The sequence below is a fragment of the Onychomys torridus genome, chromosome 1 (genome assembly GCF_903995425.1).
Source record: "Onychomys torridus chromosome 1, mOncTor1.1, whole genome shotgun sequence".
Taxonomy (NCBI): domain Eukaryota; kingdom Metazoa; phylum Chordata; class Mammalia; order Rodentia; family Cricetidae; genus Onychomys; species Onychomys torridus.
The window spans coordinates 9,310,325-9,327,085 of record NC_050443.1 but is presented as its reverse complement, the minus strand read 5'-3'; the positions used below and the strand labels follow the sequence as shown (position 1 = coordinate 9,327,085).

The following is a 16,761-nucleotide window of genomic DNA, read 5'->3' as shown; positions in this document are numbered from 1 at the left end:
TGATCCACCTTTTCAGCACTGTTTTCTTTTCCTTCCTTCCTTTCTTCCTTCCTTCCTTCCTTCCTTCCTTCCTTCCTCCCTCCCTCCCTCTCTCTCTCTCTTTTTCTTTTTCTTTCTTTCTTTCTTTCTTTCTTTCTTTCTTTCTTTCTTTCTTTCTTTCTTTCTTTCTTCCTTGTTTGTTTGAAACAGATGTTCTCTGTGTAGCCTTGGCTGTCCTAGAACTTGCTCAGTAGACCAAGTTGGCCTCAGACTCACAGAGATCGACCTGTCTCTGCCTCCTGAGTCTGGGAGTAAAGGCATGCACCACCACTGCCAGGCCCTGTTTTTTAAAAATGGATGTATTTTGTGTGTGTTTGTATGTGGTGGGCACATGCATGCCACATAGCCACATGCAGGGCTCAAGGAGGAAGATTCACTGGGTGAACACAGAAGGTGCCTGGTCATCTCACCCAGCTCCACACATACACACACTGACACCTAGGAAGTGGCCCCCAAGGACACAGACCCCTCTTTTCAACCATCCCAGTAAGTCATTGGGATGTGTAGAGTCTCCTATTTCCAGATGGGCGCTCACACAGAGGCGCCAGGACAGACAGCCTGGGACACATCTCTTCTGATGGTACACCATTCCGTGCCTGACCAGGGCCACTCACGGTGGCTGTAGTTGCACTGATCCCTCCAAATCACCGAAGGATCAGCTTGTCACCACAAGCTGTCTTCGGTGACATCTGACTTCCCACCCCTGAGAACCAAGTCTGACCTCTCCACCTTCACTTAGCTTCCACTGCCCCCCCTTCTGGGCATTGCCACTCACACTTAAGGGTGTGCTGATTTTTCCCCCCAGGAAGAGATATTTTTAGTTGCAATTAACCTTCCACCCAGTTTCCCTCCTCCTGGGTGGCCCATCAGACCCTACTAATTAGGAAGAATTAAGTTTGAGTCATTTCCGGTCACTGAGAAGATGGGGGTTGGTAAGACAGCTCCACCCACGTCTGCCCTACAACTAGCCAGAGTCTAGCCAGAATCCCCCAGTCCTCTGGCCTGCTGCTGACACCTTTGTCTGTGTCAGGCTGGGGCAGCAAGTCTGCAGCCAACTCCCCTGTGACAGGACTCAGACTTCTTAGCACTCTTCCATCTGCTGGATCTAACAGTGAGTGGCATGGAGGGTCAGGTTGGTCCTTCCAGATGCCTGTCCGTCATCCATCCCACTGCAGAGTCCCCGAGAAACAAACTCAACTTATCCTAGTCACAAGAACAATATCACGCCTGTGAAGTAGTTTATATTAGCTAATTGTAAATTATTTATTTTTGTTAACTTTATTTATGGTATTGTGCATGTCCCTGGGTGAATACCGTGTGTGTGTGTGTGTGTGTGTGTGTGTGTGTGTGTGTGTGTGTGTGTGTGTGCAGGTTCCTGTGAGGCCAGAGAGAATGTTGAGTCTCCTGGAGCTGGAGTTATTGGAGGCTGTGAGCCACCTGGTGTGGGTGCTGGGACACAAACTGTCCAGCACCGTTTCAGAGATTCCCATTTAGGTCTTGCTCTGTAGTCCAGGCTGATCAGAGCTCATCATCCTCCTTCCTCTGCCTCCAGAGGGATGATATTGCAGGCATGTCCCACCATACCTGGCTCTATGTTACCTTTTTAAGACATCCAAGAAGTTTTTTTTTTTTTTTTTTTAATTTGGTTATTTTGCATGTATAGGGTTTTTTTTTTTTTAAAGATTTATTTATTTATTATGTATACAGTATTCTGTCTGCACGTATCTCTGCAGGCCAGAAGAGGGCACCAGATCTCATTACAGATGGTTGTGAGCCACCATGTGGTTGTTGGGAATTGAACTCAGGACCTCTGGAAGAGCAGCCAGTGCTCTTAACCTCTGAGCCACCTCTCCAGCCCAGCATGTATGGGTTTTGTGATGGCTATTCTTGGTGGTCAACTTGGAATGAACTGCAATCCAGAAATGGATGGCACACCTGTGATCCAGATGTTAAGGCAGGAAGACACACCTTTAATCTGTCACACCTTCTGCTGGAAGCCTGTATAAGAACAATGGAAGAAGGAAGCGTTCTTTCTTCACCTGCTTGCCCTTACCCTGTCAACCTTGCCATTGGGACCTACTTCTTCAGGATCCCAGCATACACAGACAAGCTGAGATACCCAGTCTTGTGGGACTGAGAAACTACTATTAGATTCTGGGACTTTCCATTCACAGCTAGCCATTGTTAGATTAGCTGGACTGCAGCCTCTAAGTCATTGCAATAATTCCATATATATATCCATTCCATAAGTTCTGTGACTCTAGATAACCCTAATACAAGTGTTTTATCTGCATGTATGTCTATAAACCACATATGTGTGGCACCCATGCAGGCCAGAAGAGGATGTTGGATCTCCGAGAACTGGAGTTACAGATTGTGGGGAGCCACCACGTAGGTACTGGGTTAGAACTCAGGTTCTCTAGAAGAGCAGCCAGTGCTCTTAGCTGCTGAGCTAGCAATCAAACTCCTATTTCATTTTTTAAAAATGTATCCAATTATGTGTATGTGCGTGTTCTCACAGACTCGAGTTGCACACTCCAAGTGTAGAGCTCAGAAGATATTTGTGGGAGTCAGCTCTTGTCCTCCACCATGCAGGTATCAGGGAGCAAACTCAGGTGGTCAGGTTTGTGGCAAGTATCTCTGTCTACTGAGCCATCTCACCGGCCCTTTAAGTTAATTTTCATTTCTGGGTGTGTTACCTACTCTTGCACCACAGTAAGTTGTAGAGGTCAAAAGATAGCCCCTCACTGGGGGATTCTAGGCAGGAACTCTACCACTGAGCCACGCCCCAGCCCCTCACTGGGGGATTTTAGGCAGGGGCTCTACCACTGAGCCACACCCCAGCCCCTCACTGGGGGATTCTAGGCAGGGGCTCTACCACTGAGCCATACCCCAGCCCCTCACTGGGGGATTCTAGGCAGGGGCTCTACCACTGAACCACACCCCAGCCCCTCACTGGGGGATTCTAGGCAGGGGCTCTACCACTGAGCCACACCCCCAGCCCCTCACTGGGGGATTCTAGGCAGGGGCTCCACCACTGACCACACCCCATCCCCTAACTAGGGGGATCTGGACACTAGTTCTAGTATTGATCCACATACCTACCCTAGACTCTTCCTCGTCCTTAAGCAATGCAGTCCAGCTGCAGTATAGTGGACAGGATTCTGTCACCATGTCATCTGCAGTGACTTATACTGTACAGAGCATTCACAGGCTCTCTGCCCACTGTACCATTTTCTGTGAAGGGCTTCAGCTTGTATGGGTTGGTGTCCACAGGGCATGTGGAACAGACCATCCACGAAGCTGGATGGAGCTGGTCACTTTCAACAAGCAGGTGCTCAGATCCGAGCACCTTGACTCTGCATGCTGCTTTGTGGTGTCTTGGGGCCAATAGCAGACTGGCCCCAGAGTTTGTTGGCTTTGGTGTTGGGCTTCTAGCTGCCCCGTGTCAGTGTGCTGCCACAGCTACCCTGAGTCTGAGAGGCTGCTGGAACTGCTCAAACTGTTTTTAAGGTTCATATGCTTCCTTCTGAGAACATCTTCGGCATTTATTTCACAGAGAGAGCTCACATCTGTGTCATGGCGTGCATGTGGAAGTTAGGCGATTGCTATGGGAGCTGACCCTCTCCTTCCATCATGTGGATCTGGAGTATTATCGAACTTGTGTCTTCAGGCTTGGAATGGGTCAAGGGGGTGGACTTTAACCCCCTGAGCCATCTTGACAACTCTGTTTTTTTTCTTTCGAGACAGGGTTTCTCTGTAGCTTTGGAGCCTGTCCTGGACTAGCTCTGTAGACCAGGCTGGCCTTGAACTCACAGAGATCCAACTGCCTCTGCCTCCTGAGTGCTAGGATTACAGGCGTGTGCCACCACCGCCTGGCTGACAACTCTGGTTTTTATGTGTGACTATGCACATGCAACCGCCACCACCTATACATATGCACATGCAACTGGGAAGAGTCTGTTGTCTCCTCCCACCATGTGGGTCCTGGGGCTCAAATTCAAGCCATGAGGCTTGGCTGCAAGCACCTTTATCCACTGAGCTATTTCACTGACACCTGTGGCCACTTTTAAAGTCCAACTGTGCCTAGTATAAGGGGCCAAACAGAAGCATGATGACCTCAACAATAGTATATACTTTGAGCCACAGAATTCAGGGACAGCTTGTTACACAGCAGCAGCTAACTGAGACATATGGTATTTCAGAGCAGGGATTGAGAGAAAGATGGCTAATGACTGTTAGGGTTTGTGATTCTTCAGTTTCAAATGACCAAGGATTTGAAATCTCAGAAGACAAATGAGAATTTTGATTTCTGTTTTTAAGACTTTATCATTAAAAAAAGAAAAGTAGAAGAATGTCAGAGAAGGGAGGTAGGGAGCAGCGGGCAGGAGGATGGAGGGAACTCTCCTAAACTTTGGATCCAGGTGACCCTCCTTCCTTGACCATCCTTGCCCAACCCCAATCCCTTCTCTGTCCTAGATTGGGGCCCCAGCCACCATCTTCTGCAGATCCTGACCCAGTTCTCAGCTCTGGTCCTGGGCAAAGAGAAGGACAGAAGAAGGATGTAGGACCTGGAGGCTTTGTCTTTGCCTTTGAGAGGCCCTCAAGTGGGCTCTTGGGTCCCCAAGCCTCTGGGGGTCCCAGGGAGGTAGGCGTTGAATGGGGTGGGAGCTTTGGAGGTGAAGTCCTGAAGCCCAAGGACCAGGAGGGACCAATTAAGTACAAGGCTGGTGGCCACAGTCTGGAGGCTAAGACCTTTGGGAGAGAAGATAGACCAAGTCAGAAGGTACTGCATTGGTTCCGATGATAGATGAGTGAATGGATAGGTAGATGAATGCTGGGTAAGTGGATAGATGAATGGATGGAGAGGTGGCTAGATAGAAAGATGGATGGACAGGTAGACAGGTGGGTGAATGGGTGGATGATGGATGGGTAGATGGATGGATGGGTAGTTGGAGGGATAGATGAAGCATCTTTCCATCAAGCTTGGAAAATCCTCATTTCAGGGACCCCGATTTTGCACTGCTCTAGTTGGGTCCATTGCTGGAGACTGCCAATCTTGAGACTTTGGACACTCACCCTCCTTTTGACCCCAGTCTCTATAGGTAATGCCACTCTCCTTCTAAGTTCAGATTCATCCCCATTGATCCTGAAAAACAAAAGAGAGGGTCAGTGAGCCTTCCTGCCCATAGATGCCCTAAGACCTCCTCTCCTTCTGTTACCCAGGGTCCTTCACCAGGATCAGATGAGTCAAGTGTTTAAGAAGGTTCTGAGTTAGGTGGTGGTGGCACACGCCTTTAATCTCAGTACTTGGGGGGCAGAGGCAGGCCATCTCTGTGAGTTCAAGGCTAGCCTGGTTTAAGGAGTGAGTTCCAGGACAGTCAGGGCTACCCAGAGAGACTCTGTCACAAAAAACCAAAGGATGAGGAGGAGAACAAGAAGGAGAAGGGAGTGGAGAAGGAGGAGGAAGAGGAGGTGGAAGAGAAGGAGGTAGTGGTGGTTCCAGCTTTTTAAGAAAAACTAGCCAGGTGGTGGTGGCATCACATGCCTTTAATCCCAGTACTTGGGAGGCAGAGGCAGGTGGATCTCTGTGAGTTCCAGGCCAGCCTGGTCCCCAAAGCGAGTTCCAGGAAAGGCACAAAGCTACACAGAGAAACCCTGTCTCGAAAAACAAAACAAAACAAAACAAAAAACAAACAAACAAATAAAAAAAAACAAAAATAAGAAAAACTAGTCTCAAATTTGGCTGAACCTGGAAGAACTGGAGCTGGCCAGTGGTGTTATCTTCTGCTCCCTGTATGCAGGTAAGCCATGAATTATTCATAAACTGAGTCTAGAAGGTGTTGGTAGAGGTGGAGCCTGGTAGAGGAAGTGGTTCTGCAGAGACAGGGAACTTACCTGGTGTCCGGACTGTCACTTGTGGCTGAGTCTCTGTGTAGCCTGCCATAGGCTGGCCCTCAGGGTTGAAAGATGCACCCTGCCCTAGGAGAGAGGATGGGGTGTATGGTGAACCTTTGGAGGCCTACAAAGGTGTTGTAGTGAAGGCACAGTCTCAGAAGTCCTGTGGAGGGGCTGATGCTGAGGCTTGGATGCTCCTCAGAGTGGGCTGGGGTATAGGCAGAGGCCCAGGAGCCCTTCAGAGAGAGTTTCAATGAGATAGACCCCCTAGGAGTCACAAGGATAGGGTTGGAACCCGATGAGCTGGCAAATGCCTTTAACCTCAGCATTTGAGAGGCAAAGGCAGGTGGATCTGTGTGCATTCAGGGCCAGCCTGGTCTATATAGTGAGTTCCAGGCCATCTAGAGTTACATAGTGAGACCCAGTCTCAGAAACAAACAAACAAAAAAAAATTGTCAATACTTGTTTTAGAAAAGAAGGTGACATTTGGGGTGCAGACAGAGCCCCCAGAAGCCTTGAGAAGGGAGTTGATGTTCAGGTGGAACCACAGAAGCACCAAGAGGGGCTTGAGAGTACAAGATGAACTTCAGGAAGCCTCCAAAGATGTCAGAGTGCAGACTCAGGCACAGGACTTCCTGCCCTTTTGTGTACCTGTGCGGTTGGACTGGTCAATCATGGGCTGCACGATCCGTCTCCGGGCATTAATAAACCTAGGAGGTGTCAGAGGCAAGAAACAATGTGAGGAAGTATTAGGGGGTCAGAGAGCCACAAGAAGAAGGAAGGGGCCGCAGAAGGAATCCACATTCGGGCTGTGAAGGCCAAGGGGTGGGAGGTGACCTTTCAGCACCACGGACAGCACCCAGCCCAACCACTCACCAGTTGTTCACCTGCAGGATGGTGAGCCCCGTGTCCTGGGCCAGCTGTTTCTTTTGCTCTTCTGAGGGGTACGGGTGCTGCAGCCACCAGCAAGAGTCATTCGGCCTGCCCCACTGCTGTCTGCTCCCTAAGGTCTAGCCTTGGTGCATCAGGTCCCCGAGGCAGGAGGAGGGTAGGAGAACCACTCTGCCTCCCTGGCCAAGGAGGCCAAGCCCAACCAAGTCTTGGGCAATTTATCTCCCATCCCCACCTCTCAAAGCGATCAGAGGCAATTGGACAGGAGGGGACTCACAGGCAGGGGTGGCAAGCAGCCCCACCCATCCAGTCCTGCTCAAGGAGTCCCTCAGAGTCCCTCAGAGTCCCTCCTCATCTTCTCCCCCTTTCTCTATATATTGCTCAGCTGGACTTTCTTTTAGTTTTTTATAGTTTTTTTCCCTGTATCCCTGGCTGGCCTCAAACTTGCCTTGTAGATGAGGACGGCCTTGCCTCCCAAGTGCTGGGGTTACAAGTGTGGCTCACCACCTCCTGTTTATGCAGCCATGGGTGGAACCCAAGACTTCCTCGTGCTAGGTTATCAACCCACCCAATTTAACTACAGCTCAAGACCCCCCCCCCCATCTCATTCTCTGTGTGTGGGCATGCATGTGGAGATCAGAGGACAATTTGAGGGGGTCCTGGGAACCAAACTTAGGCTTTGCAGTAAGTACTTTACCCATTGACCCCATGTCACCAGACATGCTCTTGTAGCTTTTGAACAGAGAGGTTTCCTGTGTAGCCCTTTGCCTTCAAACTCAGAATCCTCCTGCCTCAGCCTCCAGAGTGCTGGGATTGCAAGCTGAGCTGCCATTTCCAGTTCTAAGTCTCTCTCTCTCTCTCTCTCTCTCTCTCTCTCTCTCTCTCTCTCTCTCCCTCTGTCCCCAGCCCACCCTCGTCTCTTTCTCCTACCAGCCCCTCCCCATCTGTCTCTAGCCTCTCCTTGTCTGCTTATTGTTCTCCCTCCACAAGGCAGTGTGGCGTAGCACTTAAGGCCAGGCTGCTTTCATTTGAACCTGTGTTTGGCTGGGTGACCTCAAACAAGTCCCTTAACCTCTCTGGGCCTCGTCATCACAATACACTGAGCAAGAGAGCATCCTCCACAGAGTATCCTGGGGCGGGTGGTGGGTGGATGATTGATGGGTAGGTGAGTAGAGAGGAGGGGCTGCTGGGGACGGCTCGTCTCTGGGTGGCTCTTGGTTGAGGCTTGGCCTCTTCTGGGACAGCCCACCTCCCTCTCTCCGTGCCCATCTCCACCCAATCTGAAGGCTCTCACCGAGAGATGCTGGAACAACCAGGCCCTCATGATGTTGGTGGCCACTTTGGGGAAGATCCCCCTCTTCTTGTTCCGTCGGCGTTCCAGGTCCAGCTCCTCATCCTCGCCTGCAGAACTCGGAGAGGCCACACTTGTGTCCAGCCCATCTCCTGGAGAGAGGGACATGCCCGTGGGTGGTGAAGCAACACAGGACCTCAGTACCCTCACTCGAGACTCCATACTGCAGCTGTTCCCCTGCAAGTCCCACAGGAAGGCCAACCTTAATCTTCAGAACAGCTCCCATGCATCCTAAGTCTCTCACCTTGGTCACTTGAGTTGTCCCCACTCTGGGAGGCCAGGCCTCCACTGGATGGACCTGGGGTCCCCGGATGTACAGACCCACTGTCCTCATGGTCTCTGATCCATGTATTATTCTAGGAAAAAAGAATTGGATGTCAATAGGAAAGCTCAGGGAGTCCAGGCTCTGTGGGTAGAACCTGTTCCTGCCTTCCTGGCTGTGTGACCTTAGAAGAGTCACTTTGCCTCTCTGTGCCATTTTCAACTGGGAAATGGAAGACAATAGCAGCTCTCCCTTGGTGCGAGAAGTGTGTGATGAGCTCACTTTTGTAAAGGTGTGTAATGATTGTCAAGTAGGCAGGAGCTAGCACAGTCATGTCTGACACCCTCGGGACCAGAGATGCTTCAGGTTCCAGACCTCACTCTGAAAGACAGGAGTGGCAATGCCCATGAGCCCAGCATTCAGAAGGCAGCCTGGGTTACAGGGTAGGACCCTGCCTCAAAAGAGCAATGAATGAAGTAAACAAAAATCCAAACAAAACCTTTCTCATCCTGAGCTGGGATACTGGGGCAGTGGGTTTCCTGCTCACCGCCAGCAGGAGCCAGTGCTCTGCCTCAGCACCAAGCCCATTAGCATGTCCCAGCAAACCACATGACTATTAACTAAGTGGGAAAAATACAGGCTATAAATAGCCTCTCATTAGTTCAGGTTGGACTTTTTTTTTTGCCAATGAATTTGCACTGAACTTATGAAAAAAATTGTTTCCAGATGTATTATGTTTTGTTCAGTGCTGGGAACAGATCCTGAGGTATCCTGCATGCTAGGCAAGTGCCCTACTACTGAGCCACACCCCAGCCCCTCACTGGGGGATTCTAGACAGGGGCTCTACCACTGAGCCACACCCCAGCCCCTCACTGGGGGATTCTAGGCAGGGGTTCCACCACTGAGCCACACCCCAGCCCCTCACTGGGGGATTCTAGGCAGGGGCTCTACCACTGAGCCACACCCCAGCCCCTCACTGGGGGACTCTAGGCAGGGGCTCTACCACTGAGCCACACCCCAGCCCCTTACTGGGGGATTCTAGGCAGGGGCTCCACCACTGAGCCACACCCCAGCCCCTCACTGGGGGATTCTAGGCAGGGGCTCTACCACTGAGCCACACCCCAGTACCTCACTGGGGGACTCTAGCAGGGAGTCTACCACTGAGCCACACTTTCAGTCCCTCAACTGAGGGATGCCAGGCAGGGGCTCTACTTCTGAACTACACCCCCAGTTTGCTTTCAGAATTTCATATAAAGGGGTCCAGGACCTATTTTTGTATACAGTGTTCTGCCTGCATGTAGACCTGCATGTCAGGCTGTTGGGAATTGAACATAGGTCCTCTGGGAACCTCTGAGCCATCTCTCCAGCCCCCAGGTCCTGTTTTTGTGGGCTTTTTTTTTTTTTTTTTTTTGAGATGGTGTCAATCTGTAGGCCAATCTTGCCTGAAAACTCACTGTGCAGTTCAAAATGGCCTCAAACTCACAGTGATCCTCCTGCTCCAGCCTTCAGAATTCTGGACTTACAGGCCTGTACCACCATGCTAGGCTTTGTCCTGAGACTTTTCGTGTATCATATACTGAACATACTCTCCCTGAGTAGGAGTGCTGTTCCTTCAGACTCCCTGATGGCAGCATTGCCCACAGAGGGGGTGTCACTGTGTGGTTGTTCCAGGGTACACTAGAAACAAACAGTGATGTTGGGGTGACTGTGGTGGCCAGTATCAGGCTCGTGTGGCTGTAGCTCACGGTGATCACAAAGTCTTTTTTCCCTAGTTTGTGATGAAATTCGAGGGTTATAGTGTCTAGTTTTTAAATACATTTATCTATGAATTTAGTGTGTATGGTCATGAGTGTGCCATGGCATCTGTGCAGAGGTCAGAGGTCAGAGGGCAACAGGAAACAGGAAGGGGCTTGTTCTTTCCCTCTGTCACATGGGCCAAGGGGCTCAAACTACTCACTGAGCCTTCTCATCTGCCACTGGATTGTCTTCCAGACTGTGGGTATGGTTAGTGTGGTTGTGTGCACGTGTGCACGTGTGTGTGTGTGTGTGTGTGTGTGTGTGTGAGAGAGAGAGAGAGAGAGAGAGAGAGAGAGCGAGCGAGCGAGCTCTGGGCGACTGTCCTTTGAGCATAGTGTGAATTCTAAGCAGGGACTATATCCTGGGAGTGATACCCAATCCTCTCAGGCAAACTGTGAGCACATTCGTGTCTGGGGCCAAAGAGCTATGTGTGTGTGCGTATGTGTGTTGCATATGTGTACTTGTGTATGCATATGCATGTGTGCATATGTGTGTAGAGGCCAGGGGTTGAATGTCTGGTGTCTTGCTCAAATTCTCCCTGCCTATGTACTGAGGCAGGATCTCTCACTTAACCCAGAGCTCGCCAATCTAGCTAGTCTAGCCTGCCAGCTTGTTCCGTGTACCTGTCTCTGCCTTCCAAGTGCTGGGATTATCTACATGGGTGCTGTGAATCCAAACGCAATCCAAACATGGTGAGTGCTTTACTTACTGAGCTGTCTCTCCAGCCCCAAACGAAGGTAGTGTGTGGGTGTACCCCAGGCTCTGGAGTTGTGCAGTGTGCCTGTCTCTCGGTTGTACCATTGTAGATGTATTGACAGCAGCTGGATGTGGTCATCACATGGCTTTTTCCAGTTGAGGTAACTTGATCTACACAGCTACTATGTATGTTATCTGGCATTCTAGGCAAATGCTACTCTATTTACCTATATTTCTAAGTCTACCTAGATGAATATGAGCCCATGTGGCTGTTGGGCAATATAATATAGCATGTGTGCACATGCCTGCAGGCCCTGATGGTTATGTGTGCACAAGGACTTTTTGGTTAGTCTATGTCCAAGTGTGATCATCTCTGAGTTTGTCCAGCAGTGTCTGGAGCTGTTTGGCTCCACCAGGATTAGCTGTGTGATAGTGTGTGTACACTGTGATTATCCTTAGAATATCAGTGCCAGAGTGACTGTGTGGTTTGTGCTACTATCTCAGGGTCATGGCTTGTTTGAGGATGTACAACAGATCTGTGGTCCGTGCTGTTGTGTCGTGAATGTGGCTTGTTCCAGGACTTTGGGTGACTGTAGGGTCTGTGCTACCGCCTCATGGTTGGGGCTTGTTTCAGGAGGTGGTGCTCATTATGGTCTGTTGAGTGGGACTGTCTATACCTGACTTAAGCTGGTGGTGTGTGCAGTTGCCTGTGCTGTGGTCCAGTACAGGCATGTGGGAATGTGGGTGCAATGCACACTCCACAGCGGGCACTTCCGAGGCACTTGGGTGTGCAACACGCCTTCCTGCCGAGTCCCTGCCCAGCTGTGGTAGCCAGGAAGTGCCTGGTGGCCTGTCGATGCCCACCTGGTCTGGGAGACTGGGGCAGGAGGCCGAGTAGTCCTCAAGGTCCTCCCTGTAACCACCATCCCGGTCCTCGATCACCAGGTCTATGGGCATCTTCCCCTTGAGGCAGGTGATGTATCGGTGACAGAAGTTGTCGCACAGGTTGTGGACCTGGGGGGGCAGCGGGGTACTGGGGGGGCCACCCGGGGGGGGCCAGGGCTCGGGTGAACAGGGCGAGGGGGCATTCTGCTTCCACTCCAGTGGGGAGTAGGGCGAGGGGGTTAAAGGGAGGAGGGGTAGGGCAGGTGCAAGTGAGACACCCTCACCTTCTCCAGCTCCAGCAGGTGGAACCGGAGTACCTGGATGGCCTGGACCATCTGCAGACAGAGAGGAGGAAGAAAGGAGAGCAGCTGGGTGTGGAGGTGCCCGCATGGGATCCCAGCGCTTGGAAAGGGCTGAGGCAGGAGGATTGCCCACAAGGACAAGGCCAGTCTGGGCTACCTAGTGGGTTCCTGGACAATGGGGTGAGACACTGTCTCCAAAAAAGAAAGAAGGAAGGAAGGGAGGAAGAAAAGAAAGAAAGAAAGAAAGAAAGAAAGAAAGAAAGCAAGCAAGCAAAGCAAAGCAAAACAAAGCAAAAAGCAAAGAAAGAAAAGGATAGGGACAGAGGAGCAGAGAAACCAGCTGTACCAAAGGGCAGACAGAGTCAGATGAAGTAACTCAGCATTAGGAAGAGTTTGATTGATGGCTGAGGTAGAAAGGGAAGCGACAAGGAGAGAGTCCATCACCAGGGGAGCTGACCAGCCCTCTGCTCTGGTTCCCACCCTCCACCTTGTGAACTACATTTCCCAGAGACCTTTGCCAAAGGATGAGGCCCATAGGAAGTACTGGGGTACAAAGAAAGTGCATTTCTCACTAGCTTTCACGTCTCCCTTTTCTCCTCTGCATTTTACAGACGTGTAGGGAGGTGTCACCAGTCACCCTGACTCCCTGGTATGTGGAGCTAGAGTTGCAGAGCAGGATTCTTATTCTGACCACCTGGAGTTCTCAAATGGGCTTGGAGATGTGGGCCAATGGTTTCCTGTTCTCACCCCTTACTCAACCCCAGGAACACAGGTGGGGAAGGACAGGGGGCTGGCTGGTGGAACACGGGGACACGGGGAAGGCCTGGGCCTCACCAGGTTGTCCAGCTCCGGGTTGGAAGAGAACAGCGGCCTCTCGGAGCGGATCTGGGAGGGAGAAGAGAGGCCAGGCAGGGTGGTCCGCTTCCCACCGCCCTTTCTGCTACCTCCCCTGGTGCCTCATTCTGGGGCTGCCCACCTGCTTAGCAAAGGCAGCAATGTCCTCATTGAAGGAATCCGAGGAGCAGACGTCACCACCTGGGGATGAGCCCAGCCCAGCCGAGGCCCCATCGCGGGGCGAGCATGTGGCCAGTTCACACTTTTCAAAGACCAGGGCCAAGAGCGGGAATAGGGGGTGTCTGGGAAGAACAGGAAAGTGGGCACGCATGAGGGGAAGTACGGAGTGCTCGGAGACAGACACAAGGAGAGAAACAGACCCCGAGAGACACAAAGGACACTGAGGAGCCTCTGCGCTGTCCCTAGACACACTCACCCATAGATGTCATCCTTCTCTCTCTTCAAGCTGTCACTGTCCAAGCCTGGGGCTTGGGGCTGGGAAGGTCGGTGTGGGCCATAGGGCCCAGGGGTTCGAGTTACTGAAGGTGCTGCCTCTGAGAAGCTGGCCAGGGTGTGCTCTGCAATGCCGGGGTAGTGGCGCAGCTCATCATACTACCGGAGAAGGGACAAACCGGGAGGTCAGCATCCTCAGGGCTCAGTCTCCTTACCCCAGACCACACAGTGTGCATGTCAGTCTCCAAGGATCCCAGCCTCTGCCCTCTTAAGTTCCAAGTGTCTCACAGAACTGTCCAAGTGGGTATGAAAGTTCACTCAGGACCCAAAGAAGACCCCCAGGTCAGGGCATGTCTAGGGAGGAGCTGGATGGCCAGTAACCCAAGGAGAGAAAAGGGCAAAGAGATGTAGAGACACAGATGTAGGGGGAGCCAGTCAGTGAGGGACAGCATGGAGGAGAGGGCAGGGCACTATCCAGAAAATCCACAAAATTCACCTGTGTATGCAGTTTCTTCCTGATCATTTCACAAATGTGACAGTACACTTAGTACTGGGTTCCAGGGCCTGGTGCATCCTAGGCAGGGGCTCTACTACTGAGCCACACCCCCAGCCCCTCACTGGGGGATTCTAGGCAGGGGCTCTACCACTGAGCCACACCCCAGCCCCTCACTGGGGGATTCTAGGCAGGGCCTCCCCAAGTCTTGTTTTTGAGATAGAATCTTACTTTGTAGCCCATGCTGGCCTAGAACTCAGAGCAATCCTCCTGCTTTAGCCTCTGGAGTGCTGAGATTATAAATGTGAGCCTCCACACAGCTAACTACACACCTCAGAATGTCTTAACAACTTTTCACATCCAACATGTAATTCCACCATACCCATATACACACACAGTTGGGCACACAGCCTACATACACACCCGTGTGACATATAAGCACATATATGCTATAGAGCATGTCCTCCACAGCATGCAGGCTTCGAGCACCACACCCCCAATTGCCAGAGATAACCCTATACACACAAACAGACAGACAGACAGACACACATGTGTGCACTCACACACAGGGGTGGGGGGCAGAGTGAGCGAGCCTAACACTGAGTAGGAATTGAATGAATGAGGAAATGAAAGATATTTGGCACAGTCTGACAACAGTCAATAAATACATTTGGGGGAAGGGTAAACCCATTCCACCATGTAAACAGCTCCAACCAGAAATAGGAATATGGGGGCCAGAGTTCTGGGTCCCCTTGTCACAGAATCACTAATGGGGCAGTTGGACTTTTGATCTCCAGGATGAAGATTGTCCCTGGCAATGGAGAGAGCCGGGCTCCAAAAGGCAAAGGGCTCGCTGGGATGAGGCAGAGGGTCCTGTGTGCTCCAGCCAACCTGGGTGTCCTGGGCCATCTGCGTGGCTATCACTTCTCTTTTGCTTCCTGGCTAACTTCCCTAGCACCCTGAAGTGAATTCACCTGCTCCCTGTTGCTCATCGAGAACCCAGAAGATGGGGTCCTCATGTGTCCAACCATCCCTGCCCTCAGGGCTCCGTCTCTCCCCGCTCCAGGACCAAAGGAGAGTGCCTTGTCTAGCAGCCTAGTAAGATGTCCCACCCCTAACCCCAGGGTGGGTCTGAGACAACAGAAGCCTGGGGGAAGGCAGAAGGGAAGAGGATGAAGTGGAGGGGCTAGGGGTGGGGGAGACCCAAGAGACAGAGTAGGGGGGGCATGGAGGGGGGAGAGCGACAGAGGAATAGAGGGAGGGGCAGAGGGCACTCTGAGGGGCCAAAAAGGGACACTGAGGGGCAGAGAGGGGCTTGGGGCAGGACGGGCGCGGCCACCTACCCTCCGGGCCATGGGCCGGCGCCGCCTGTCCTGGGCTCGGGCGGTCACGGCCGGGGGCTCATCGCGGCGGGAGGTCCCCGAGGTCCCCGCCGGGTGCCGGGGTCTCTGAGCGGCCGAGACCCGCTGCTCGCGGCCGAGGGCGGCGGCGGCTCCTCCGCTCGCGCGGGCCGGGCCTGTGTCACATCCGGAAGTTCACGCGGAGACGCTTAACCCGCTGTCCGCCGGAGCTGGGCCTCCTCCGGAGCGTCCCCTCCCCTGTGCTGCCCCTCCCCTCTCCTTTGAGTCCCCCTCCTCCCTCTCCTTCCCTGCCCTCGCTCCCTCCCGCGGTGCCATCCCCTCTCTTCTCCACTGCCCTTCTTGGGCTCCAGGCCTCCCCCAACCCACCTTGGCCGTGGCCTTTGTATGTCAGATTCGCGGGGTCCTGTGTCTGGAGCTGCCCCGGCTCCCCACCCTCCCTCCCTCTTGGTCCTCTCTGCTCCTCCTTGCTCTCTCCCTGCCTGGCCGCCAGGGGTCGGCTGTAGCTTTCTGCCCCCCCCCTCCTCTCTCGTCACCCCTGTTTAACTGTGAGACAGGATTAGAGCGAACGAGGGACAGGAAAGAACTAAACTTGTATTTTAGTTCGTCTTCTTGCTCTGGTTCTGTCCCGGGCCTCCCCTGGGGGACAAGGGTGTCGCGGGCCCGGGGCACCTGTGTCTGGCACTTTGCCCGGAAGTGGCCAAGAATTGGATTGGTGGAGCATCGCTCAGGGATGCTGCGTGTTGCTGTCCTTCTGAGCCCTGCTTTCAGGAGGGTCCTTAGCCTGAATGAAGCCCCCTCAGCTGCTCTCGGGGAATGGGTAGGACCTCCGAGCCTGGGGTGGGGGTGGGGGTGGGTAAATCGTGGTTCCGGCCACTAGACAAGCTTCGAAGTGTGGTTCCAGTGGCGAAAAGTAATTGTGGCAGGGGTGCGTGGCTGGGGAGGCAGGGGGATCATGGGTTAGAGACAAGCCTAGTTATGTAGTAAGATTCTGTCTCCAAAAACCAGAGATAAAGAGGAGGGGGAATGGGAAGAAAGGCAGGAAAACTGAAAAAGTCACACACCTGGAGACATGGGCACGCAATCCCAGAGAGAGATGGCCCAGAGAGTGGAGGCGGCTGAGAGCCTGCTCACTCGCTGTGGATGCTGTGAGCCCCCGCTGGGCTAGCTGAAGGTACATTTTATGACTACCATAAACAGCGCCTGGCACTCCTTCATCTTCTCTGCTGGAAATAAAACAAAAGCCAGGGCAGGGGTGACAGATGGGGTGACCCTGAAGCAGGAGAGATGGGGGGGGGGGGGGGGGCTGTGATGGCCGGCATGAGATGGAGAAAGGACCGTAGGAGGCTGGGGAAGGGGGCCTTGCAGAGTCTGCTCCTCTCTCTCCCGACTGTTCTCTGTCATCCCAGACGCCCACAGATCCTGATGAACGGCTACTGTTTGGAGTCCAGACCTTCTTCCAACATCTTTTCTCTCTCTGCAACAAGCCAGGGCTTCAGGTT

At 52.6% G+C, this 16,761-nt stretch overlaps 1 protein-coding gene across 2 annotated transcripts; it reads right to left on the bottom strand.

Annotated features, from left to right (window-relative positions):
* Positions 1–4,348: 4,348 nt before the first annotated feature.
* On the bottom strand, positions 4,349–16,557 carry Meis3 (Meis homeobox 3). 2 transcript variants are annotated; one of them, XM_036202535.1, is made up of 14 exons: positions 16,324–16,557; positions 15,245–15,417; positions 13,392–13,567; positions 13,098–13,257; positions 12,956–13,006; positions 12,104–12,154; positions 11,799–11,948; positions 8,424–8,535; positions 8,123–8,271; positions 6,814–6,890; positions 6,589–6,647; positions 5,938–6,021; positions 5,119–5,188; positions 4,349–4,794 (listed from the first exon to the last, which is right to left on the bottom strand). In XM_036202535.1, exons 1-13 carry the CDS (start codon positions 16,331–16,333, stop codon positions 5,139–5,141), a joined length of 1,302 nt encoding a protein of 433 aa, XP_036058428.1. In that variant the 5' UTR covers positions 16,334–16,557; the 3' UTR covers positions 4,349–4,794; positions 5,119–5,138. The 2 variants fall into 2 exon arrangements, with proteins under 2 accessions (XP_036058428.1, XP_036058435.1); XM_036202542.1 differs by having other exon boundaries at positions 11,799–11,897.
* Between the last annotated feature and the right edge of the window lie 204 nt (positions 16,558–16,761).

What these genes read in the sequence shown, in the direction of transcription:
- Meis3 (XM_036202535.1), bottom strand. An exon ending in GCCCCAGTCTCCCAGACCAG is followed by an intron (nt 8,536 to 11,798) that starts GTGGGCATCGAC and finishes CTTTTTTCCTAG; the next exon opens with AATAATACATGGATCAGAGA. An exon ending in TGACCAGTCCAACCGCACAG is followed by an intron (nt 6,022 to 6,588) that starts GTACACAAAAGG and finishes CCTCTCTCCTAG; the next exon opens with GGCAGGGTGCATCTTTCAAC.